At 36.4% G+C, this 26942-nt stretch overlaps 2 protein-coding genes across 3 annotated transcripts; both read left to right on the top strand.

Moving 5' to 3' along the window:
* Positions 1 to 1646: 1646 nt before the first annotated feature.
* On the top strand, positions 1647 to 4814 carry LOC112160724 (cytochrome P450 1A1). The gene is made up of 7 exons (XM_024295484.2): positions 1647 to 1780; positions 1929 to 2801; positions 2910 to 3036; positions 3138 to 3227; positions 3405 to 3528; positions 3617 to 3703; positions 3849 to 4814. Exons 2-7 carry the CDS (start codon positions 1962 to 1964, stop codon positions 4144 to 4146), a joined length of 1566 nt encoding a protein of 521 aa, XP_024151252.1. The 5' UTR covers positions 1647 to 1780; positions 1929 to 1961; the 3' UTR covers positions 4147 to 4814.
* A 111-nt stretch (positions 4815 to 4925) lies between these two features.
* On the top strand, positions 4926 to 24968 carry LOC112160725 (enhancer of mRNA-decapping protein 3). 2 transcript variants are annotated; one of them, XM_024295486.2, is made up of 7 exons: positions 4926 to 5025; positions 5579 to 5758; positions 7547 to 7731; positions 14548 to 14904; positions 21629 to 21782; positions 23501 to 23718; positions 23984 to 24968. In XM_024295486.2, exons 2-7 carry the CDS (start codon positions 5595 to 5597, stop codon positions 24316 to 24318), a joined length of 1413 nt encoding a protein of 470 aa, XP_024151254.1. In that variant the 5' UTR covers positions 4926 to 5025; positions 5579 to 5594; the 3' UTR covers positions 24319 to 24968. The 2 variants fall into 2 exon arrangements, with proteins under 2 accessions (XP_024151254.1, XP_024151253.1); XM_024295485.2 differs by having other exon boundaries at positions 4928 to 5044.
* The last annotated feature ends 1974 nt before the right edge of the window (positions 24969 to 26942 follow it).

Genomic DNA, 26942 nt, shown 5'->3' with positions numbered 1-26942 from the left:
ATTGTTATCACATTTTTATTTTACTTTAAAAACTGTGGTGAACATATATTTTTTATTTAAATTTCATTCGAATTATGTTTTTATGGGTGAAATGTTGTGCAAAACTTTTCTTTTTCAGACTGAATTAAAACTTCAATCGCCTAATGGAAGATGCGCACTGTTTTCAACTCCAAAAGTTTTTTTTATTCTTTTTTAGGTGAAAATAAGTATTAAAATCAGTTTTACGCTCAAGTTTATATATTTGAGTCTCACTGGATAAACCGATTCTAAAAAAATATAGTCGGATTTGACAAGGATTCGTGCATTTCACAAGCACAGAATGTGAACCAAAACATATTCAATCCTCACAAGTGGCAATGTTGATATTAATATTTATTCCACTTAAAAGCATTCTAATTGTTAATTGAAAATTTAATTAATCTGCATCAGATAAAAACATATTTTTTAATCAATATTTATATTTGTCAGACCTGCTAGAACGCAAGCTTTACCTTAGGAATCAAACTGACTGATGTAGGCTAGTAACTTTTTGAGGAAAAATGCTTTTTTCAGAGTCTTGTCATAATTTTTTGTCCTAAATGTGTTTTGAAGGCCCATAAACTCTAAAAAAAACAACACACTCTCAGTAAAATGCGTACATATTCCACGACTTTGCACTCTGAAATACCGTGTATAATATACTGGGCTGAAAAAAAGAAAGAAGAAGGTGCAGCTAAAATAATTATTTCGGAATAAATCAACCTTTAACAAAGTAGTTATCCCACTCCACATTCTCTTATTTTTTTATTTCTTCTAGGTAAATATTTTCCTTTTTCGTGTCAGAAAAAGTCCAAATATGAATTTTGGTCAACAAATAAGCATACAAATAGTTATTGTTCTAATCCCTATATAAGGTTGTCAATAATCTCAATCTGTTGGGTGTATACTGAGATTAGTGGTTATCAAAGGATGAAAGGAGCGACAGCAAGGTCTGCCCATGCGTGGCTGCTGCGCTGCCTCACGTCCCTCTCCTCCTCCCCGTGCAGCAGCATCCTCCTCAAAGGGGAGGTGAAACTTTGATCACTGCGCTCTCACGCAACTTGTCAATCTTTAACTCCACTGGAGCACGCACAGGTTAAATGATAGTTAAAAAAACTCACGCAATGCCATACTTTTTTTTCCAGGAGCGCACAAAAAAAGTATGGCATTGCGTGTAAGGAGCACGTGCCAAAATTCCAGTTTGACCTCGGAACTTCTTTTTTTTTTTGAAGGTGCAGAAATATTTGAAATATTATTTGAATTAAATGTATATTTTCAAAACTGTATCCGAATCAGGCTGATTGGGTCAGTAAATACTCTCACGTGCGCATGCGTGCAATTAAAAAAAAGTTGGACATAGAATAAAAGTGATTTTGCAGCAACATGTAAACTGCATACAGTTGAGTAAAACTTTCACGTAGTCGACCATTTAGTCAAATATTTTACTTTGAAACGCGGTGTTGAAGAGCCGAAGATCCGAGACTGTGATTGCGTAATGTTCTATCAGATAGTGCGCACCGGTGCACGCACTTCTCCGCTCCACACTTCATTCACAAGGGAGAGAGGAAGGGAGGGGGCGGTGATGTCACCAACCTGCAGCCTATCAAGCTGCAGAGAGCTCTATAAAGTTAGAGTCCACGCTCCGTTTTAAAGACATCAAGAGTGGTAATTCTCACTATCACTCAAGTGAGCACAGCTTACCTTCTTTGTTTGATTTTGGAGAAGCACCTCTGAGGCTTTCTTCTTTCTTTTCTCAACTGAGGTAAGCTTTACAGAAGCAATACTTCTCTGATTTTAGATCAAGTAGGGAGTTTTTAAAGTTTGAATTTGTAAGGATATGTGGGCTTTGCAGATAGAGCTGTTCTGTTATCACGTCAGTGATTTAATTCTCCTGTGTTTGTATTTTTTAGGTTAATCATTCAAGCAAAAAAAAAGCTGTCATCATGGCATTAATGATACTGCCATTCATCGGTCCTCTGTCAGTGCTTGAGGGTTTGATTGCCTTGGCGACAGTGTGTGTGGTCTTTCTGATCCTCAAGCATTTTAACAAAGGGATCCCTGGGGGCCTTCGTCAGCTGCCGGGTCCCACACCACTGCCCATCATTGGGAATCTGTTGGAGCTGGGCAGCAAACCCTACCTGAGCCTCACTGAAATGAGCAAGCGGTTTGGAGACGTCTTCCAAATCCAGATTGGCATGCGTCCCGTCGTCGTTCTAAGTGGCAATGAAACCGTTCGACAGGCTCTCATCAAACAAGGAGACGACTTTTCTGGCAGGCCTGACTTGTATAGCTTCCAGTTCATCAATGACGGCAAGAGCCTGGCTTTCAGCACAGATCAAGCAGGAGTTTGGCGGGCCCGCAGAAAGTTGGCCTACAGTGCATTGCGCTCTTTCTCAAGCCTAGAGGGCAGCAATGCAGAATACTCATGCATGCTGGAGGAACACATCTGCAAAGAGACAGAGCACCTGATTAGAGAAATTAAAAAAGTAATGGAGACAGAAGGCAAATTTGACCCCTATCGATACATTGTTGTGTCTGTGGCCAATGTTATCTGTGGCATGTGCTTCGGACGGCGCTATGACCACCATGACCAGGAGCTGGTTGGCCTGGTAAACCTCAGTGAAGATTTTGTCCAAGTGACAGGCAGCGGCAACCCAGCTGACTTCATCCCCGCCCTGCAGTATCTGCCCAACAAAACAATGAAAAAGTTTGTTGACATCAATAACCGCTTCAACAACTTTGTTCAGAAGATCGTCAGCGAGCACTATGCCACTTATAATAAGGTACTGCCAACTTTATTATTTATTTAAAAAATCCTTCAATTCTTTGTGGAATCTTAAGATATGTGTGCACTGGAACAATATTAAGATTTCCTAATTTTTTTCTCCCAGGACAACATCCGCGACATTACAGACTCCCTTATTGATCACTGTGAGGACAGAAAACTGGATGAAAACTCCAACATCCAGATGTCAGATGAAAAAGTTGTCGGCATTGTCAATGATCTCTTTGGAGCAGGTATGTTGAATTTATGTTGAGTCATTGTTTGATAAGTGAAGATATTTTTTGGGAACTACAGCCTGCTCACTGTTTTTTTTTTTTTTTTTTTTTTTTTAAAGGTTTCGACACAATCTCTACTGCTCTGTCTTGGTCAGTGGGGTACTTGGTGGCCCACCCTGACATAGAAAAGAGGCTTTTTGAAGAAATCAGTAAGTGCAACTTTTTATCATATACAATAGAAAGTAAAAACATACAAAACAGCAGTTAAAATGAATCAAATTTGTGCAAAAAGAGGTAATTCTCGGCCATTAAATGTGGGGATGTTAAATTCCAACTTTCTATGTAATCATCAGGATCCAGTGTTCAATTTCTTATCTCTTTTTCAGAGGAAAACATCGGCCTGAACCGAAATCCTACCCTGTCTGATAGAAACAAACTACCTCTCCTGGAGGCTTTTATTTTGGAGATCTTTCGCCATTCCTCATTTCTTCCATTCACAATCCCACACTGGTGAGTTTTATTCCATCAACATTAAACAAAGTAAAAAATGCACGTCTTTATTTTTTTTAATTGTTGTCTGACTCTTTTGACATTTTAGTACAACAAGGGACACATCTCTGAATGGTTACTATATCCCTAAAGACACATGTGTCTTCATCAACCAGTGGCAGATAAACCATGACCCGTAAGTGGATTTAAAAAAAAAAAAAATCTTCACTGATTAATTAATTGCTTAAGTAATGGATTTTGGTGCTGGACAAAAAACGCAACGGTACAACACATATAAATATATTTTTGGTTATTTACATTCTTTTATCTGCATTTCTCAGGAAACTGTGGCAGGATCCATCATCCTTTAACCCAGATCGTTTCCTGAATGAAGATGGAACTGAGGTCAACCGGCTTGAAGGAGAGAAAGTGGTTACCTTTGGTCTGGGAAAGCGGCGCTGCATTGGGGAGGTCATTGCCCGAAATGAAGTCTTCCTCTTTTTGGCAATCATGATTCAAAGATTGAGCTTTGAAGAGGTGCCAGGAGAGCCGATGGACTTGACGCCAGAGTACGGGCTCACAATGAAGCACAAGCGCTGCCACGTTAGAGCATCACTGCGGCCAAGGGATGGACATTGAAGTTGCTCATAATGCAGCATTTATAAATTTGAAGTTAAAACATGTTGACTGTGACATTTTAGGAAAAAGTCATCCTAATCTGTGTCTGATTCAACGGCATTATAGCTATTGAAGCAAAAAAAATCAAAAACTTTTTGCTCAATGAAACTAGTAAGAAGTGTCTAGGAATGTGTCAATCCCTGGTTTGTATTGGGTCAATCAACATTCTTGCTTATAACCAATGCTTTGAATGCACCCAAAAGGGGAAATGCTGTTCATATTGCAAATAGGTCTCAAAAACAAACAGAACAACGCACATAAAAGCTTGTTCAGTTTGAGGACAAAACATCTTTTTATGTAAAACAAATTGCTATTAACAGCTCTTTAGCCTATTGGCCATTTGTCTGTAAAGACTCTGAAGTAAACAGATATTAGATGTGTAAGCTAGTTTTTCTTATATTATGTTGTAGATATCAACACTGAAGCTACATTTTTAACCCAAAATGTGATTTTTTTTTGCATATGTCAAGATCTCTATTTTAAATGAAATATTTTTTATGATATGTGGAAATGTACTTGTTATACCTTGCTTTGAAATACTTTTCTGTACCAAAAAATGATTCAACAGGGCATTTTAGATGATAGTTGTTTGTTTTAAAGGGCTATTAAATAAACTTATGTCTATTGTATCACTTGTAGAGTTTTTTTATTATATTTTTTAACAACAGAAATAAAGGAAACTGCTGTAATAAAAATAAAGTTGTTCAAATGAGTACAACTACACGCCCCCCTCCCCTAAAAACAAAACAAACTGAGCACGTGGGGGAAAGAGGAAGTGACGTAGCGCACGGAAACAAGCACAAACAACAAGCTTCAGGCCTAGCTTCTTTTGACTCTTTGGTGAGCAATTCTGTCGAAGGTAAACCATTTTAATAACGACCAAACGCTTACTAACTCAATTTTATCCATTGCAGACGCAAATTTAAATCTTTTTTTGGTTAATATTTTAGATAGCGACGCGTTTTATGCTTCATGTGGAAGCATAGATAGCTTTGAGGTTGCTAATTGCTAGCCCGAAAGCTAAAATTAGAGCACAGTGATTTATCTTAAAAACAAAAGTTAAATACAGGTTGCATAGCCAGTTATCTACACCTAAACGATTCTACTTCAGATTAACTATGTAGAAAAAAATATATTTATTAGCGTGTCCGTATTTTCTTTAATGTTCTAGCAAAACGTATTTGTCAACAAAAGCAGTAGAAGCAAATTTTTATTACATCAGCCAGCTAACCTTAATATGTTGTATAAATTACTGGTTCTATCGATCTAAATTTCTGCAAATTTGCATTACGGTCTTCGACGTTTCTTACCCACATGTTCAGGCTCAATAAACGTATTTCTTTTCATAAAAGCTCCTATTAAAGTTTCTCTTCTTTGTCTCGTTGAACCACAGGTATATCGCGAGCAGAATGGCCACAGACTGGTTGGGCAGCGTTGTGTCGATAAACTGTGGGGTGATGTTGGGAATATATCAAGGAGAGGTGTCATCTGTTGACCATGCCAGTCAGACCATCTCACTCAAACAGCCCTACCGTAATGGAGTGAGGTGTCCCGTTCCTGAGGTCACATTTAGGCAAGAAACAACAGCAATGCTGCTACACTTTCATTTATGTCTGCTTTTAAATGGTTTCGACCATTTTTATGATTATCATGGTTTGAGATGTTAAGACTGTGTACATTTGCATTTGATCATTTAGATGTGAGGAAAAAATAGTCGAATATAAAGCAACACTCACTAATAAATGTTATACTTGTAACATTTAATTTTAACAATTTAACTGATATTATCATTTGTGGTTTCTGATACGATTCATAGTTGATCTTGGTTGCTTTTGAATGATCTAATTCGATTGGATTCACAAAATCAATCCAAAACTTCTTTAGCCAAAATTTCAACCACTGTGACTCAGAGATAAATACCTGGTACTGAACAGTGCAGGGGAAATTTTCCAGATTCCTTGCAATATAATCAAGTGTAAATTGTGTGTGAAAAGGAAATCAAGTAAACTAGAATTAATTGCAAATCCATTCACATTTTAGTTTCATAAAGGTTAGCCCACTGTTGTTTTTCCACATCAAAATAATACAAACAGAACATTATTAGAACATCATGTTATGGCCACATGTCTTTGCAAAATGTAAACATTTTTCCACATTTTGGACTGTATTGACGGCTTGATCATTTTTTGCTTCCATCACACAGGTGTTGTCCACTGTGATTGCACTTGATCGTTTTTTATGTTATATTATTATCTCAATTGTAATGGTATTTTTCAATATCATGTAATTTTAGTTTGAAACAATTCTTAATGGTAAAGTTTGATTGGATACTATTAACAACTTGACTCAGACCGATCAATCTTTTTGGATCATAGGAACAGAAATTGATTCATTCATAATTACACATCTAGTAATGAGCAAAGATGGGTTGCATGGCAGATGAAATGAACACATTCATTTTCATTAGACAATACTTGGAAGTGGTTTATTGCATTTTGTTTATTTCAAACAATCAATTTAAAAAAACAAAAGAAGGAAAAATTATATATCAAGCTTAATTGAGATATTTGACCTCAAATTGACTGGAAAATAAACATTGAAATCAGTTGAAAATGTCTTGAGCTTTTGGTTTAGTAATGGAGAAGACTTACGGATACCAATATAAAATAACTTGGGTTAAGTATGATTTATTGTTGTGAAATCTAAAAACTCTTTTTCAATATCTAAACTTTTTGTAAATTTGTCATCTCATCTTTGAGCCTTTCAAACACTTGCAAAAGTAGATGTGTTTCATGTCTAGCTTCTGCAGAACAAAACATTCTGGACAGATTAAATACAGTTCAAAGGAAAAGTTGGAAGGAGCAATACCTTATGTTTTAACATTAAGATTAAAATTTTATTATTCAGTGTTAAATCTTGTGAATATTATTTTAAATCTTTAACTTATTTTAATTTCTACCAGAGATTAAATAAAGTGAAGAAAGTAATCTTAGATTAGGTTTTTAGTTTTCTCAAATGGCCACTAGAAGTTGTTTATCCAAGACGGATATATGAGTTCAACTCATTAATTCAATAAAATATCAACTCGCATCAATCTTTTTAATTAATGACTGTATTTTAATGTTGATCTTTAATGTGTAAATCACTTTTATCTGTAACTTTTTGGTTAGGGAAAGTATTTGATTGAATATTCATCTATGGTTTAAATTGAGTTGACTTTTTTTTTTATCAAAAAAATGAAGCGATCAGTAACTTGCATACACTTATGAGGCCTTTGAAATAACGGGAGAGAGCTTTGTGATGAAAAGTAACCAAGTTAATGATCTCTGTTGGTGAATGTAGTTTTCTCCTGTTTTTGTAGTGCCATGGATATCAAGGAATTGAAGTTCTTAGATATCCAGAATACAGTCAACAAGACCAGCGCTGAGCAGGGATGCGCTCCACAAACCATTTCAGCCGGTCATCCCACGCAGAGCAACAAAGCGACTAATTCAACAAATGAGAATTCTCGTTCCAGCACAGCTCCGATCACTATCCTACGGAGAGGTGAGTTAAAGAAGATGCTGTGTTTTATTTTCACACAAATAATGTTTGTTGATAAGGACCAGATTAAGTTAAACCAAAAGAGTTGTGTCTCTTTTTTAAACTGCCAGATAAAAGCTTGATGCACCACTGTTAAGCATAAAACAAATGCACTTGCCATTGATAAGAACTATAATAAATTAGTAAGATTATAAACATGGAGAATCATCTTTAGTGGTTTTAATTTCCTGTGTGTGTTTGTGGAGAGAGTCATTGTTTTGCTTATAAGCAATAAAAAGGGATAGTGGGCATACAAGAAAATGCAGAAAATTATGGTAATAAAAAAAGTAGTTTTATTAGTATTTGTAGCAATAAAGATGGAGATGCAATAAAGGTAGGAAATTATTATACAACCATATTTTTTGGGGGAGATTATTACGTACAGAATGCAGGATTCTCTTCTTGAGAGCAACTGGGATTCTAGATGATATTTTGTTGCTCATTCAAGTAATTTCTCCAGTTCTTAAAGACCAACTCTGATGAAAATTGCATTTTTGGTGTTTTTAACATTTTCCTGTGGCATTTTTCTGATGACATATATTAAGAAAATTAAGATTGAAATAACATTTCTTAGTATTTATTTATTTAAATTGTGAATCAGGAGCAGACGGCTATTTTTATGTTTATTCGAGCTCTGGAAGCTCTGCGCTGATGCTAGCTGACCAGCAACTACTGGTGACGTCATCGAGCGACAGTGATGCCTGAATAACTCTCTGTTTGGAGTGCTAAATGTAGGGAGAAGGGAAGAATTCAGATTGGGCCTAATTGTCGTGCTCACAACTTTGGAGCAAATTTCTGATGAACTCCTGCCACTGCAGAAAATATGTCAAAAAAAATAAAATTTTTTGGGTTTTGATTAAAAACTGCAAAATCCTAATTAAAAGACCCCTGGAAAAGCTTTTAAAACAGATCAAAAGATGATGGAGGGGGTCTTTAAGAACTACAAGACATGATCTTGAAGATTTTTGATGAAGAAACTACTCAATCATCCTTCAAAAATGTAGTTGCTCTAAGGAACAGAATTCTGCGATAACACAACCTGGATGACTCAGCTTCTTCAAAGACAATAATAGTAATAGGTCATGTTAATATTTTTTTCTTGATATTTGAATTTTATAAAATGACATAACATTTCTGAGAGATTAGTGCACATGTTCTCTTATCAGTAAATTAAAATGATAAAACATTAACTTCTTTGGAGGATGTTAATATTTAAAAAGGCATCTAAAGGATAAAAAAAAACTTGTTATCCAAGGATAAACATTGTTCTCATCAAAAGATTTAACTTAAATCATTTTTGCTTCTTTTTTGGGAATTTATTTTATTATCTTCCATATTTATCTTCCAGTTAGGACAATGAGAGGATTTGCTTTAAGTGTTTCCATATATTCTAACATCTCCTCCACTAGTCCAAATAAATGAATGACAAATAACAGGAATGCAGTCCAACAGAGTGGCCTAGTCAAAACATTCAACCATTGTGAAACTTCTTGTGTTATTGTTTATATTGCTGCTTAGACAGTGCAGTGCAAGGAACTTTGTGCTACTGCTCAGCAACAATGAGGCATTTAATTGTTCACATATTGGCATTCACTCGTCTTGTCCTGAATTTTACAGTATTTATGTCATAGTTTGCGGCCATTTTTTTATTTGCAAGCTGTTAGAATTTTTTAGTTTTGGTATTTTTGGAGCAAATATTTGATTTTGTTTTTTCTGAAGTTTTCTGATCATCTTTTTATAGATTTTTTAAGCATTCCCGGTGCTCTTTTAATTATGATTTTGCATATTTTAGCCAAAATCAAAAAGCATTCTATTTTGTTTTTTAAGACATTTTCTGAAGAGTGGCAGGAAATTATTAGAAATTCACCTCTGAGTTGTCGGCGGGACTGTTGGTGCTATGTTGATATCCCAGCATGCTTTTCTTTACACTCTTTCCCTCTAGCTTACAGCTCCTCACAACCTCAAGCTAACATTAGCGTTGCAAAAGAACAGCGAGCAATATCGGAGCTGTCCAGATGCACAGTTCTGAGCCAGATGGCAGCTCAGATGAGGAAAATAAAGATGTTCATAGATCAATTTGTCTGCAAGTGGATGATTTAGAATTGTAAGGAGGAGGGAAGACTTGGGCTCATTTGTTGTGTCACAAACAATGTTCCCTCTAATTTTTTGTGCGTCTGAGCAAACACAGAAACTCACTGAGCGCTCCTTCGACCACCATTAGCAACAATGAGGGTTCACTCTGTATTCACGTCTATATTTCAACTGTCTGAAATCTCGGAATTACATTTAAAGTGACACAGAATGCATGTCTTATATGATAATTTTATTTAAAGTTTAGAATAAATTTTATGTTGTGCGCACTGCGCAGAATAGATTTGCTGTGCGCAATGGGCGTGGGAGCAGTGCGCAATTGCGCACGTGCGCAGCTTAGAGGGAACAGTGGTCACAAACCTAAGCTTTTTCAAGCCATCTGCTCCTGATCCATCACAATTTGAATAAAGAAATACTCTGAAACAGAGTTTTAATCTTAAGTTGTTTTATTTATGTCGTTCCGTCATGAGAGAAATGCTATAAAAACACGTTAAAAACACCAAAAAACACAATTTTCATTGAAGTGGGTCTTTAAATAATGAATTTAAACACAATTGTAATGACTTTGTGCATGCTAAATTTCTGTACGTGTTTTCATTTTCTATTCCGAGTTGTGCACGAGGCTTCAAAAATTCCTATTCTGTGGCTCAGGCTTCCTGATTAGATAAGTTTAAAAAAAGCATTTCCTGCAGTCTGCATCCAGTCAGCAGGAAGCTCGCATGGACAGCTTTGTGGTCTCTGCGGGAATAAGGTAAAGTCAGTCCACTTTCACATTCAGGATAACTGAACAATAGAAGTGCCAGAGGTCACAGAATTGGTTAATGCACTCTGAGTAAAGTTCTACAGTCTGCTTTAAAATTTACCCTCTGTTTTGGTGTTTTGGAACAATAATATGTATCTTTTAATGTTTAGTTCCGTTATTCTTCTGACTTTTTAACTATTTGTATGAACTTTGCTATTGTTCACTTTTAGGTCATCAATTTAATTTATAGCGACTAAAAGCGGACTCCACACTCTTCCCCTACGTAAGATTCCCATAGCGTGCTAAGCTCCAGCACCAAAGTTCCTCTTTACAATATGTGTGTGACTAAGATCAATAAACATTCCCCTCCCTCTCTGGATCTGCCCCTAAAGAGACGGCTATGTAAGCCTGCTTTCCGTGCCTCCGTGCCCTTCTGTCCTCTCCCTCCGCCGTCTTGCCTTCACTCGTTCCTGGCCAGAACAGGAAACTGACACCCCCCTCCCCGACAGGAAGCCGTGTTGTCCCAGCGTGCTCGGAAGGCCAAAGTGATATCAATTGTGGAGGCAGTGTTTACCTTTTGAGTTTGTATTTTAATCTTTAGCTCTCAGGCCAGTGGCCAGGGATCTAATGCCCAAATTGCATGGGGCCAAAGTGCTGGGCGACTTGGGCTGGGCCGGCCCTTTCACACGCAACGCCATGCTCCCAAGAAGCCCCCGGCCACAAAGAAGGGAAAGTGGGGTGAGCTGTTGCTTATACAAGATCACGGATTCCAGGAATGGTTTCAGAATATCAGCCATTGATCTTTCTGGGAGAGCAGAATGGGAGTTTATCAACCGACCGCTTTAGTGGATCATGCATGGGCCCATCGAAGCACAAGCAAATTCCATCTGACGGGCATAAACTGGCATTTTGGATGAGTAGCTGCAGACAGTGCACTTATAAAAAGCATTCCCATAACTAGACTGCAACTTGGCTGCGTGATGAAGTTATATTATATCCAGACTAGATTTTTAAAAGACTTAAATTTTAAATCCCCATCTCAGAAAATATGAACCCTTTAGCTGCAAAATCTAGGGCTTACTTTTAACACGACTCCACAAACTTCTGTTTCACATTTGAGCTTCATCTCTAACTACGCTACACTTTTTTTTTTTTTCTTGCTATGGTGTACTTCATCAAGCAATGATATCATCTTTGGTTTCGAATCTACTAGAGTATTAGGGACAGTTGACAAACATAAAAAGTTTTTTTTAAGTTAGGACTTTACAGTTTTAATTTTTGGAGAAAAAAGTTATTACTGTTAAATTAGAAGAATTAAGTCATATATTTACAACTTTAAACGTCGTAAGCTAAATTTATGACATTTTTTCTTATACATTTAGGTGTTTAAAGTTGTAAATTTATGACTTTGAATGTTGTAAAATTGTCTTTAAAAAATGTAATTTCACGGGGAAAAAAAGACAAATTTATGAGAAAAAAGTAATAAATTAAAAAGAAAAAATGCCAAAATTGTCTCAGAGCTGTGCTCGAAGATGATCGACAAGGAGCATTTTGTGAAGCTTTATTTATGAATATTTTTCAAAAACAAAGCAATTCTGAACCTTTCGGTGACTCAAAACCAATTTATTTATTACCATTAGAACATTGAAAAGAATATGCAGAAAAACTGGGCTTTCTCAGACTGAAGCATCACACAGGCTTGGAGGAAAAAGGACTGGAAGTGCATGGATATTGATAGATCCAACAACTTGCACTACAGTTAAGCCACCCATCAATAAATAAAACATTAATAAACCATAATGATACAAAGGAGTGTCAGTAAACATTCAGCTTACCTGTTCAAATCCAACCCAGTTTGACTAAATTGAGAGAAGCCGGTCTGCAGCTTAACATCACATGCAGGACTGCATGTTCACTTCAACTTTAATCTCGTAATATTCCTTTTTTATAGTCCTAATCTCTTGAATTTAAGGGATCTAAATTTGTAAATTTAAGATTTTTTTTCCTTATTAATGTACAACTTTAATCTCATAATATTACCTTTTTGGTGGCCATAATACTCCATCATGTTAATCAGTTCATGTTCTCACAAACCAAAAACTGTTCAATAGTTTTCTCTGGTTAGTTTTGATTCGGCAAGCTTGCAGAAATCGCTGTCTCCGTCCTCCTCCATCATCCACAGCTTTGTGTCATTCCACTTCTTACTCTGCTCCGGTTGCAGTTTTATTCAGAACTAATATCACTATTTGTCTTTATTGTTCAGTTCTTGCCTTCACACACATTTGTGATTTGTGGCGACAAGTTTGTTTGAAGTTAAATCAGTGCAGCTCACAGTGTGTCTACAGTGCCTGTTATTAATTAGCCTGTTTGACTTGGAGCTCTGCCCAGTTCATTCCGATTTTTGATTCATAGCATGACACAACTTCCTTGTAAATAAAGACGCCTCAGAAAAACCTCTATCCTTGTTCACACAGGTGAATATACTACCCTGTCACTTTTTCTGCGACATGTTGAACCAGTCTCACCGATTCCTTGCTTGCTTCATGTAATTGATCGCGTTTAAGCTCATACCCACAATGAGTCTGTTTTTCTTTGTTTCAAAGCAAAGGGATGAGTTGATAATTATTTGAAGGGCATTTGTTAGAAATCCTAATCTTGAAGCTGCTGGTTGTAAATACGTGCTTGTTTTGTTTACGTTTTGAATTGGCTCAGGTGAGTCTCAGTAACTTGCGTGACAGAGGCCCAAGTGCATTAGCTGTCACGGTGACGGTAGCGTGCGACCGGGCCTCTAGACTTCTGTTTAGCGTGAGAGCTGCGGATGGTTGTAGTTGAAGGCCAGGTTTTTCCAGTTTTTCTCTTTCTTCTTTTTTGTTCTTGGTTCATTTTGTTTTTGTGTTTGCGCCATGTATGTAAACTTTATCGACTGCTGGTCATTTGGTCATTGCTAGCTCTGTTTTATTATTCCCCCAATGACTGTTAAAAATGACAGTAGCATCTTAAAAAAAGTCTGAAATAATAGAGGGCAGAAATGAACTATAATTTTCAAAAATGTGTGACATTAGCCTCAGTTTGAGGGATGCCAGGGGCTAACATAACATCACACTTAACTTTGTCATTACGAATGCTCCTACAACTGCACTGTGGCTCGCACAGACGCATGTTTGATTTCTCCGCGAATGTCCGATCAATCTCAGATAAAAACGACGCAGACTGATCCTAACTATCCAGGACATGTGAGCAACAATAACACATTTTTTACATACATTTTCATTTTTTCATTCCTCAAACGGCTTTGTTTGGGTATGCAAAGCAGCTTGCAAATAACTGTGATTTAAAGTGAACAAAGTTGGATTAGTAAAATTAAAATGTTTTTTACCTGTAAGAAAGGTAATGCATAATCAATCCATAGATTTTATAACTTGATATTCTGTTTTTTAAAAGAATATTCATTTGATTGATTTAAAAAATTAACCCCAGTTCAGTTATCACTGACTAGTTTCTTTTCAATAAGTTTATGATTAAACTCGTTAGATTTTACTTTCAGGGCCGTTTGGAGTGATTGATTATTAAAAGTTTGTTTCTCTTTCAAACGTGAACTAAATATTGATTTCAACGGGGCACATCATGTGAACGCTCTTAACTATGATGAGCCAATTTTTTATGACCCATATTGAGAAAAGCCAATAAATGTAAATGGTACAATGAAAAGAACGGACATCAAGTTCTGCATGGCGAAGATGACTGTTGATGATGGTGACTTGCCTCAGAAGCAAACACTGATGGTTTGAGACTTTAATTGAGATTTTATCACTTCAAAATATAATTTAAAGACATAGTGGTGATATGGGATTTTAGATTGGATGATGTGAGCATTACTTTTTAATGTAAGTTTTTGTTCAAAAGAAGCCTAAAATCAGTTTGTAGAAGTCAATTTTGTGTTTCTCTAGCACCAACAGGTTCATCAAACAGCAGAGGGGCGACTCATGGCACGCAAAGGAGAAGTGGCGTTCGGAACGGATTTGCTGGAGGCTCTGTGAGGTCAAAGGATGATGAATGCTTCGGCGAAGGGACCGATGAAGGCCTGGACACCGACTTCGACTTTGAGGCAAACCTGGCTCTATTTGACAAAGCGGCTGTTTTCTCCAAGATCGACGGGATCAAAGGCCACAAGGCACAGCATCACAGCACCCAGACTGAACAGAAGCCCCAATCCTACCGCCATGATGAGAATATTCTGGAGAGGAAGCCTGTCATATACAGACAGATTAAGGTGCCTCAGCATGGGGGAAAGGAGTACTGTACAGGTAAGAAAAGTCTAGTTTTAAAAGTAAAAGCACTGAAACATAGATTCTTTTCAACTACCCACATTTAGGGATAATGTTATCTAGCCAAAACACCCAAGAAATTAGATGGTTTTGGTTTCCCTCTGTTATTTGAACCATCAAATCTGCTTTTTAATACATTGCATTCCTTCCACTATTTTAAAGTTCCTTTACGCTAAAAAAAAAAAAAGATGAAGTCCATCTCTAGGAAACGTTATCAGTGAACGTGCTGACTGTGTAATCGCAAAGTTTGCTTTGGACAGAGAGGGTTTTTTTCACCGTGTACTTCTGGCCGGAGCTGAAAAAACGGGTTATGTAATATCACTGTTTTCACAAGCTCAAATGGCAAGTACAGTTCCAGCTCTTGTCTAATAGCAAAATATGTCAAGATTCTTTGGAGCCTATGCCCTCTCTGCTGCAAGGAATGTGCTGCAGTGTTTATTTATAATGCGTTTATTATATTAAATGCTACGTCGCTTGAGTTTTCTTGAGTCTAGGTATGACCTTTGGATGACTGCTATTATGTACCCTTAGTTATTGTTTATCAAAAGTGACTTCCAACACCCCCTCGGTTAAGCTAATAGATATGATGCCCCAGTCATTTTCTTAAATTAACAAACTTTGAAAGTGTTACATAACTAGTTAATGCAGAAGAAGGATTACTCAATTCAGTAGAAACATTGGTGATAGAGTTCAAGGTGCAAGTTAGGTGGCATGGTGTTTGTACCAGGTCACTGGTGTGTGGCTGACTGTTATATCAGAAATTGTCCTGCCAACCTTCCTGGTGATCATAGTACAGAGCATCCATGAGTAATAATTAGTCATATATAACAGTTTTAAACCCATACCAGCAAAAGAATTGCTTTTGTGAGTAGTTTAAAGAAAATTAACCGATCTCCATGGACTTTTAAGTCCCACTCCGATCATCTTTTGATCTATTTTCAGCATTCTTAGTGGTCTTTTTAATTATGTTTGTGCCATTTTCGTTTCGTTTTCTAGGACTTGGTGTTTGCTGAGTGACATTGGTTCATTAGAAATTTGCTTCTGAGTTGTAGGCGGGAAATCGCGCTCACCCTTACGCTCATTCTTCCTTGCTGAGTTACTGAGAGCTCTCTGTTTAAAATCAATATTGGAGCTATCCAGCCGTACAATTTTAAGCCAGATTCCAGCTGGGATGAGGAAAACAAAGATGTACATGGATCCAGTCAGCTAAAAGTGGATGCATCAGAAAGAAGTCGAGCAGGGAGATCGTGGCCTGCCCAGCGTATTTTCTGTCACAAATACGCTATTTTTCCAACTGCTTTTTTCCATCTGCTACTGATTCAGAGAAATTTGAATAAATAAATACTCAGAAATTCGATTTTGAGCTTAATTTTCTTAAAATATGCCCTCCATCATCAGAAAAAATCCACTAGAATATGTTAAAATTACCAAAACACAGTTTTGATTAGAGTGGCTCTTTAAAAACAAGGAATCAAACACTGCTTTTATTATTTTGGTTAATGAAATGCCTTCAGTAGGAATATCAAATGTGTTGAGTTTAGAAATTGCCTGCAAGTTGATGCAAGTAGGAAATTAAATCCCTGAGCTTAATTGTCATTAAACAATGAGTGGCAAAAACACGTTTCACCAACAGCCTGACGACATTTAGGTCTTGTGCAGAAAAAATTGGGCTAACATTTCTCATAAGATATCTTAAAGATCAATTATTTACATAAAGTGTGTTTAAGAAAACATTTTTTCAAAATAATTTTCCTTTTTTTTATTGCTCTTCAGCTTTCACACTTTCTTCTTAACTTTTTTTTTCCACTTCCTCTTTTGTTTATTAGTCTTGCAAAACGTTTTAACGTTCTACGATTACATCATTCTCTCAGCAAATCAGAATCGGTGAGATTTTGAAAGTTTGTAAAGTTTTCCTTACTTTTCCTGGCACAAGCTATGTTGTCACTGCGATCAAACAGAGAAAATAATACATTTGTCGACTGGAATTTAAATAAACCGACATTTGCTCAGTGCGGCCTCTATTCTTACCATGCAGTCAGAACTGCTTCCCAGGGCTGTCATCGTAATCCCCATCCGCTGCATCCTGTAATTAGCATGCCGCCGTACAACCTTACATAAACAGCACCTCTGAAACAGGAACAAACCGCAGTGCTCTTAACCTAGAATCTTTGCCAGTAAACTGACAAATCAACAACTTGAGAATACAGAAAGAAAAACATTGCCCAGTTGTAGGTATGGTTGACATAGTTCACTGTCATGGGGATTTGCTTTTATTTTTTCTATGGGCCATTGTTTATTGTAAAGTCTGAGTAAGTTTAGTTTTGCTATTATCTATTTTTTTGGGCGAAACTGCTGCACAGCTAATCCAGGCTGCAGCACACTTTCAGGCAGGTAAAATAGAAATGGTTTGTCCAGAATGCAAATTGTAGCTTTTGGAGTTGTTAAACAAGAGTGTTAATGGACTTTATTTTATTTCAAATGAATTAAATCAACTTTAAGAATGAGCTGATTTTCATACAGTTGTGCAGAATCATAAAAACACAGTGAAAATTTTTTCAAATTATTCATTGGTTTTCAACCATACAACTGCCTATTTGTTTTATTAAAACAGTAAAAAAATAAAAAGCTGAAAATATTTGTGAATGCTGAAACGTATATAGTTTTCAGCTTTAACACCCGCTTCAACTTCGGCTCACTACAATGCTGCTTGTGCTCCCTGTCGCCCGGGCGATGAAAAAAGCCGCGGCCCAGAAGTGCGCTGTGGGACCAGTTTTGTTTTCGACACCATCAGTAGCACGCTAGGCGGAGTGCTTTAAAGCCGCCGGTGCATGCAGGTGCAACTCGCATTTCCTCTGAGCTCCACACTCTTTGCATGACAGCAATCAGTTCCTGTGCTTATCACTTGCTCGAAGATTGATACACGTTCCAACACTTTACTATTTTTTCAGTCATTAGCAGTCTTTGCATGACATCAATGTGCATTGTGGTAGGGGTGGAACGATGAGCTATAAATCTAGCTGGGTTTAGCCCCAGTCTCTGCTAACGTGTCATTATCTAGTTAGCATGGTGTGTGTGCCCTTTTGCTAGGCTGAGTGAGGGCCTGCGACCACATTGCGTGTTTGGATTAAGGGTGTACACAATGCATTATGCATGCATCAGTGCAGCTGGCTTTCTTGTCAAGAGAGGTGTGAATTTGAGGACACCCGTCGAGGCTGCCAAATTCTCATTCAGCAGGTCGGATGTCTGTATGAGGCCATTAGAGATTTGACTCAGTCCCAGCAGCTTTATTTATCAAAGCAACCCCCCTTTGAGCTTGGCTTTCATTGCCCTGCTAATATGCTGTGAGTTATGGACTGCCAAATGTTATTATACTGTTGAAAATTTTCCATATCAGTTCACACGGTCACAAAATGTTATTAAATGATTAATAAAAATCCAATACCTTCTTGACAGCCAGTCTTGCTAAATAAAGGAGATATTTAAATTGTTTCCCTAAAAGTGCGAAGATATGTAGAAATACATTGGTTTTGTTCAGAACAGATCAGCAAAGATTAACTATTTATTTAAGATTTATTCATATTTATGCCTAAATTCTATCTGGTAACATATATTGCAAGTATTAACCCATTGATAACAATAGCAAAACACCAATGTCTGTACTGGTTTTTGAACTATATCTTCGTCCATTCTGTTTTTATGAAATTCTTTTAACAAGGTGATATAACACATTACCTTACAAACTTTTCTTTCATTTTTGTCAAAGTGTTAAATCATTTATAGGGTTGTTTTCTAAACCAATAGGAGCACAACACTCCTTACAGTTTTAATAAAGTTGAAGTTTTCTTAGTGTATTTGGGGCCTCTTGCTGCTGAGCATTGCTTGACTTAAACTTACCTTGTTTATTAGCCCGCTGACATTGACAAAACAATCCCTTTGGGTACCAGAATTTTGTAATGAAAATATTAATCTTTAGATACTTCATAGTATTGAGACAACTCGGTTGCTGCTTAGAAGGCATCTATTTCAATAGAAGCAAAATGCAAGAAAATAACTGTTTAATATTGTTAGTTTTACAATGGTTGTATAATTTCTAATAAAGAGAGACAATTATGGTATAATGCCAGAAGTACTCACTCACATACAAATAGATTAATTTGGTGGTCATCAAATCACTTCCATGGACACAGTTATAAAAAAAATCACCAGACTGAGGACTTTTTCACGACATCAGTGAATTCCAGTATGGTCCTGTGATAGGTCACCTTTGCAACAAGCCCAGCCTTATAATATCCCCATAAATATGACATAGTTAACTGTCTTTGGTGTTACCACAAGGTTGGAAATGTTTGTAACCGACAGAGTGAATCAGTGGATGCTGAGGCACAGAGGTGATGACTGCAGATCTCCAAACTACATAAGATCTTTAGATTTGCTTAACCCTTGTGCTATCCTAGGCATGTTTACTTTAAAGGTGTGGTCATCTGGACCCCACAAGACAGCGCGCCAAACTCTTTTTTCCAAGGATTTTTTATCTTCACTGGTGTCCGTGGGAGACATAAAATCCTGTCCATCTTTGTCCACCTTTATCATGGGATGGATCACACATCAATGTACTCTGCATCCCATAAGAGAGCACGAGGGCTAAAACCAGTGTAGGGTGTTTAGGGGAATGGGTTTCTTTGACTGGGCAGCTCCATAGCTCACAGAATGAAAACTAAAGCAGACCAAGAAAATTAAGGTGATTCAATGCTCTCAACTTTGCTGGAACAGTTTTGGGATGATGTCACTGCACAGTTCACAAAGAGGGTTTATGACATGGATGAACCAGTTTGGTGTAGAATAGCTGTATGGAGAGTGGTGCGATGTTGAATTAAACCTTGTGAATAGTTATTGGTCCTACGCATTCTCACTCCCCAACTTATCATATATGGACATATGGCTCGGCCCCCTCCGCGTCATTTTGTGACGTTTTTGGTGTCCCCAACTCGCCATTTTTTGACGTGCTGGCTATTTGTTTTAAATAACGGGTCCCCAAGGGTTGGGGACCCCTGAATACCTGAATAGTGTATTTTTTTCCCTGTCTGGCCTAGTACCAAGTGGTCCTTGGACCGGTACCAGTTTACGACCCCTGATTTACGAGGTCAGGGACCCCTGATTTAATGAGAACAGCCAGCAAGTCAAAAAACAATGAGTTGTGGACACCCAAAACATCAAAAAAGTACATGGAGGGGGTCCTAACCATACGTCCAGATATGAGGAGTTGGGAGTGAGAATGTGTTAAACGGTCAGACTCAGACACCAAATTTTTTCAATTAGCTCAAAGAAATATGGGTATCCTTTACAATATCAGTGAGTTATTTAATGTAAAGATTGTCTTTTGTGTTTGGCTTGTTACGAGGCTTCAAATCTATGGTAATAAACAACTCCTCACTTAATATCTATAAGATAACTCCAAAAGGAGTTGTAGGATAGACATTGGTCAGACACTTTTAAAATGTGTTTTAATCTATATTGTATTATATGTAAATAAATCACAACTATAAGAATTAGTAACTCTGATTACAAATATTTATCAACAAACTGCAAGTTGTACTCAAAAAGTTCTGTTAGTACATTTCAGTTCAGTTCTGACACGCTTTGCATGTTTTCTCCGTCAGCTACTTCTCAACCTCTCACCACAAGCTCTTAGTTGACACGCACAGGTGTTCATATGTGGATGATGTTTATCCTGCGGTGTGTTTTGACTGAGACCGCAGTCAGTGTGGGGGGGTCCAGCCCTGTTACACATCAAACGGTTGGGAATCGATCAGAGGACACGTGCGTGTGAGCTCAAGGCCACAGAGAGAGGGCGTCTCACCTGTAGTGCCTTGTGTTTCTAGGGTTTTTTAAAAGCTGCGATCTTACCGTTGTTGCCCTAGAAAGTAATGAGAAACTTCCAGAATGAAAATGAGACAAAGCCAGCCTTTTTTAGGCATAAAGAAGGGTTTGGGTGAGATATTTGTGCCATCTAATCTGACTATTTTTAAATATATTTTTTTCCACAAATATAAAATATAATAACAGTTTTCAGAAAAAAGACTAGATTTTTGCTTCTGTATTTTCCTTTCTGAAGCATGTTAAACACATTTTTCATTTTTATTAAATTTCTTTGTCAATTTGTTAATGATTTTCAGAATTTACAAAGAAACATTATACTAAACTTTTTCACATCCATTTGAATCTGAGTCATTTACATATTGGGAATTTATACATCATTAATGAAGATTATGTTAATCCAGCTCTCTAGGTTTCATGTTATATTTTATTTTTTTTCCTTAGTTACAGTTTTCAAGGCGCATTAATATAAACCAAAATGCTCAAAATGAACAAAAATGTATTCAGATCAAAATAGATTAAAATTTCTCTTAACAGCAGTACATTTTAAGAATAAGATTCATAATTCTCAGGTGATTGGTTGGATTATCTGGATTTTCTTTTTTAATTTCTTTTGCAGCATATTTATAACTCCTCATCTCTTCACATTTCAGCACATTTACTGAAAAGAGAGGTTTATATGACTTGAAATATGGCAATGTAATTGAAAATATTCATAATCAGGATTTAGATTTGATTTTCTTTCCACTAAGCTACAGTGCTCTGTTAGATGTGGTGAATAAAGTCCAGCAGAGCCTTCCCATCATCGCTGTACGTTTTGCTCTTTCAGACTCGGGCCTGGTCGTTCCCAGCATTCCCTATGAGCTTCATAAGCGTCTGCTTGTGACGGCAGAGCGTTGGGGTCTGACGGTAGAGCGCAGGCTGGAGACCATTGGTGTTTGTTCCAGTCAGATGGCTTTGTCACTGCTGGGAGGACCAAACAGGTGAGAAACACCAATGACAAAAGATTATTGTTAGCAAATGTCATGAAGCAACGGCGTGTACTAAAATAAGTGAATAAACACATTGTTTTCACATATTTAAGAACTCTTTAAAATGGTAGTTTCTGTCTTAGTTGAAGGATTTTGATATTCTTCTCATAACTTTATTAGATATGGGAAGTAAACAAATCTTTTTTAAGCATTCTACATGATTTTCTCCTTAAATTTACTATTATAAGTGCAGGAAATTGTGGTACCACCACTCTGAGTTTGTCTCTGTACTAATGCTGACACCTCTGAAGTATAAAAAACAGTTTATTTATCCGTAACACATTGCTCAAGAAAAGTTTACTCTAGAAATATATATCCACTTAGGATATTGTAGAAATGATGTGTTAGTATGTAAAGATTTGGAATTTTTTTAACAACACAGACACACAACGCGATTCCAGAAATTGCTCCAGATTCCTTAAGTAGTTTTAGACTGTTTAGCTCTGCAGACGTGGAAATATGCTAATCCCAGCTAATCTCTTCTCGAGGAACATTGTTTATAAACGTCATTTATTTTCTCGCATAATCGTTGGATTTTTTTTGGCCATCTTTAGTCCTTGACTAGATTTTTTTTTTGCTAATTCTGCTTTTGGTGAGGAAAGATCAGATTTAGAGGAAAACATTTAAAACGGTTGCAATAAACTGCAGTTTTTTTCTTTTTCCTCATGTTAAATGGGATTCACTTTAATTTAATGTTTTTGTTTTGTCTGCTGCTGCACTGTTACACAGCACTTCACCTTTAACTGTTTTAGCACACCACCTTTTGCAAACGTCTTACAAATAGGCCAGATATTATTAAATAACGGCAGAAGAACTTGAATACCGATAGATGTTTTATAACTTTTCATTCTGTGTTACTTCTCTTATGAAAAAATGATAAAAATGACCTTATCACTCAAAGTGTCTCTGACAAATAAAAGTTTCATCATCATGCTCAAGAGAAGTCACGCTAACTTTTTAGCTTTTTGTAACCCTGCTGTCTTTTGCTTGAATTACCTCACCCTAGTCTTTTTTTGCATCTATTTTTAAACAGTTACTCAAATACTGATGTGTATTTTCTTTTTTCAAAGCATCTTTTCTGTCCTGATGATTTTGCGTCGTCTCTGATGTAATTGTATTTTTTTTCCGGCTTCCTTTCCATTTTATTTTTTTATTTTTATTACAGTTTCTCTTATTTGTTTCTGTAAATCGGACAGCTGCAGCAGCTTTATAAAAGTCTTTAAGCTGAATAACAGGTATTAGGGAAAATCCATAATGATTAACTTTATTTAGTCGTCTACCTACAACAGATGCGAACATTAAACTTCTTTGTTTTTTTTTTATTTTTGCAAAGTTTGAGGTTAGTTTTTGAATACGCTATAATAAAATTCAGTGGGAGAGTGCTGTTTGCAATCAAAATAATGTCAGCATTCATTTATAAAGTAGGTTACTTTACCTATTTATTAAAATGTTGTCATTTAAAATGAACTAATTCAATTAAAAAACACATAATTTTGTTACATATCTAAATGAAGTGTTATTAAAGACATTTTTTTAAAAGTATTTTAGAGAAAAAAATATTCAGAACCATTGATCATTGTGAAAAAAAGGCCACTTTATGCCAACAGGTATCTGCTTCTGATTTAGGGATTCTTAGAAATCTAATTCATTCATTTTTCTTTTAACTCTAGACTGACCCCCAAAAACGTCCACCAGAGGCCAACGGTTGTCCTTCTGTGCGGCCCCCACATTCAAGGAGCCCAAGGAGTCAGTTGCGGGCGACATCTAGCCAACCATGAAGTCGAGGTTATCGTGTTCCTGCCAAACTTTGTCAAAATGCAGGAGTCGGTCACCAGCGAGGTCAGCCTTTACAGCAGAACAAGTGGCCTGCAGGTGTCCAGCATCAAAGGTGAAATAATCTGTGTTTCTAGTCCTCTCTGCTTCAGTTATTCAGAATCAAAGGTTCTGACTGTCTAAAAGTCTGCATGACTTTCTCTGGACTGACATTACGTCATCCATCTCCTTTGATAAACACAGATAAAGGTCGCCCTCTAGTGGAGTCTCACCTGAATGAAATTCATTTTGTTCTTAAAAGCTGACTTATAATTAGGAAACTTTGCAGCTTGTAATGTTAGTTAACTGAAGTAAAAATCGTATCCTTTTTTTTGTCTCAGAACTCCCTTCGAGTCCGGTCGATTTGGTCATCCACTGTCTGGACAGCCACGAGAACCCACTGATGAGAGAACAGTCCTGGTACCAGTCCGCTGCCGACTGGGCCAACAGGAACCGGGCTCCAGTCCTAAGCATTGATCCCCCGGCCAACGATGGGCCTCAGGCTGTGGAGGCGAAGTGGGCCCTGTCTCTCGGACTTCCTCTGCCTTTAGCGGAGAGCGAGAGCCGCCTCTACCTGTGCGATATTGGCATTCCCAAGCTGGTCTTCCAAGAAGTTGGAATCAGTTACCACTCGCCGTTTGGATGTAAATTCGTCATCCCTCTTCACCCAGCATAGTAAAGCAGAGGGGGAGAAGCACACCTTTGTAATCATTTTTTTTTTAAAGTTTTTTTTTGACAAATTTCCAAAAACTGAACTGTGCACAAGCTCCACAGTAATCCTCTCAGCAGTTGCCACTTGTTACTCTTATTTTTTGGAAGAAAATGTTTCCTGTTCTCTCTTTGTTTTGACAAGGGCTCATTGCTGATGTGAATATGTTTACAGAAAGCCGACCACTTCGCCTGTTTTACTTGTGACTCGTATTGTTAGACTCAGCAACAGGAGCACAGTTCCTGTTTTAGATTCCAGCAGTGCAGCTCAGCCTGAAGATGGCTCCACTGTCCTTCATCTTCCAATGCCGATAATGAGGGGAGTCATTGCTCACTGCTGCAAAAAACACTTTCATTTCACCTCAGAAAGGTGCTATTCGTCCAGTACTGTAGCAGTTGTAGCGTTTGTAAAGATTATACAGTATTTATATTTGTATTTATTTTTGGAATACTTCTCAGGAATGCAACGTGAAGAGAATATTTGTATTTAACTGTGTTTTGAGCTTAATGTAATGGAACTTAATTTAGAAACAACCAACTGAGACCACTGAAAGATTTATGTTTCTGTCGTTCAAGAGAGAAAACATCACTTGTAGCATCATAAAGTTTCAAGGATTATTGCTGTTTCAAGTGTTTTTTTTTTTTTGACACCCTACAAGGCGGCTTCTGGTTAACAATCACACAATTTAAGTGATTCTATTTCATGATTGGTCTTTGATCCAGCAAAATAGAAATGAGCTGGGCACTGAGTATTTTAAAAATGCACACATTTGGATGTGACCAGAACTAATCCGCAGGCCATGCAGACAGCATTTTGGAAGGCCAGTTTACAACTGCTGGTATTAATACACTTGTTTTATTATATACTGCTTATTTAAACAAGTTTATATCTTTGTTGTTCCATAAGGAGTTGTTCTTAGGTTGGAAATGTGCACAAAAAGGGACAGAAACCTATAAAACAAATATATATATATATATATATATATGCATATATATATATATATATATATATATATATATATATATATATATATATATATATATATATATATATATATATATATATTCTTTTTTTGACATGAAAAACAAAAAAAGTGGGGAATTTAATGTAAAATGCCACTTCTCAACATTTTAGCTAAGCAGCGTCAAACGCAGGATTTTTAAGCAGGTAATTTGTCCCAAACATTTTTAAAAGGTAATATATTTGTGTAAGACTCATCAATGTTACTGATAATTTTAATCCAAATTGTCCAATTTTTTTACAGAGGGACAAATTTGGTGCAGTAAAAATCCATCAGCCAGCATTCTTTGAACCTCTTTAATAACATTAGGTGCAAATGAACTATTTAATACAAAAATTTTGATGAGAAACTTTATTTCTTCACGTAGAACAGAAATGGATTCGAATGTTTTTTTTTTTTTGTTTGTTTTTTTTTTTTACCAAAATGTCTTTGAATTTTGTATTTGTAGACAAGAAATAGTCTAAAAAAAAGTCTCTTGGAAAAAGAAAGCATTTGTCATCATTGAACCATATTATTCACAATTAAATGCTCACGTGTAAACTTCCATATTTAAATAACGTGAACAGACAATAAAAGGTTGTCTTATTAAAACATCACAAACTACAGTTATTTTGTATTTCACACAAAAAACCCTTCAAATTTTCACTTATTCCGGTGGCTCTTTCTATCAATTTAGCTTTTTATTAGTTACTACAATTAACATTTTAGAAATGAGAGTGTCACAGAAGAGTCCAAAGGTAGTATTGGTACAATTTCAATACGGCTTATTAGAAATTGTACATGCAGTTTTTAAAAGTGCTGGGGGTCGCATTTGGCCCTACAGGCCCAGAGTTTGGAAATGCCTGATTTAAATGAACATGACAATTTTTAGTTTTTACCCAAAGCTCCGCTCAGCAGAAGTTGCAATCGATTTATGAGGAAACGTCTTTTGGAAAAACTTTGATTTTTTTTACGCGTGCTGAAATTTTTCTTAACATTAACAATTTAAAACAAAGCAAACACATTGATCTTAACAGAAGAAAAGGTGATAAAATCATATTTGGATCCTTAGCTTTTATTATAAATCCATGATTAACTTATCACCACAACAATTTATTTTAAACCAAATCATTTTTACAATACTTGTTAATTACAATAGTTACTTTTTCTACTCAATATTATGAATGCTTCATACTTCTACTTGAATAAGATTTTTTGCGACTTTTATGCAACTAAAATCTACCTATATTTTGTGAAGTGGCTAATTTTTGTAATTTTGCATAGCCTTTATACATTATTTTAAATTGTAAGTTAGAGCTAGACTATTATTGGAATATCAAAATCAAATATGGTATGATATTCTACAGTAGTACACTATTATAATAATAGGAAATTATTATTAATCGGGATATATTTGATACATAGGGGAGTTTTTGAGGATATATATATATATATATATATATACCATCTGTCAATTTTTCATTGACCGCTTTTTATGGGTGTCAGAACAATTAGGTTTTAGCAATTAACATAATCAAGCAGGTAATTTTAAAAATCTATTTTTTGTTATTTATTTATTTTTTTTTTGTGG

Source organism: Oryzias melastigma, linkage group LG3, assembly GCF_002922805.2.
Source record: "Oryzias melastigma strain HK-1 linkage group LG3, ASM292280v2, whole genome shotgun sequence".
NCBI lineage: Eukaryota > Metazoa > Chordata > Actinopteri > Beloniformes > Adrianichthyidae > Oryzias > Oryzias melastigma.
The sequence above is the reverse complement of the archived record's forward strand: the minus strand, read 5'-3'. Positions and strand labels throughout refer to the sequence as shown.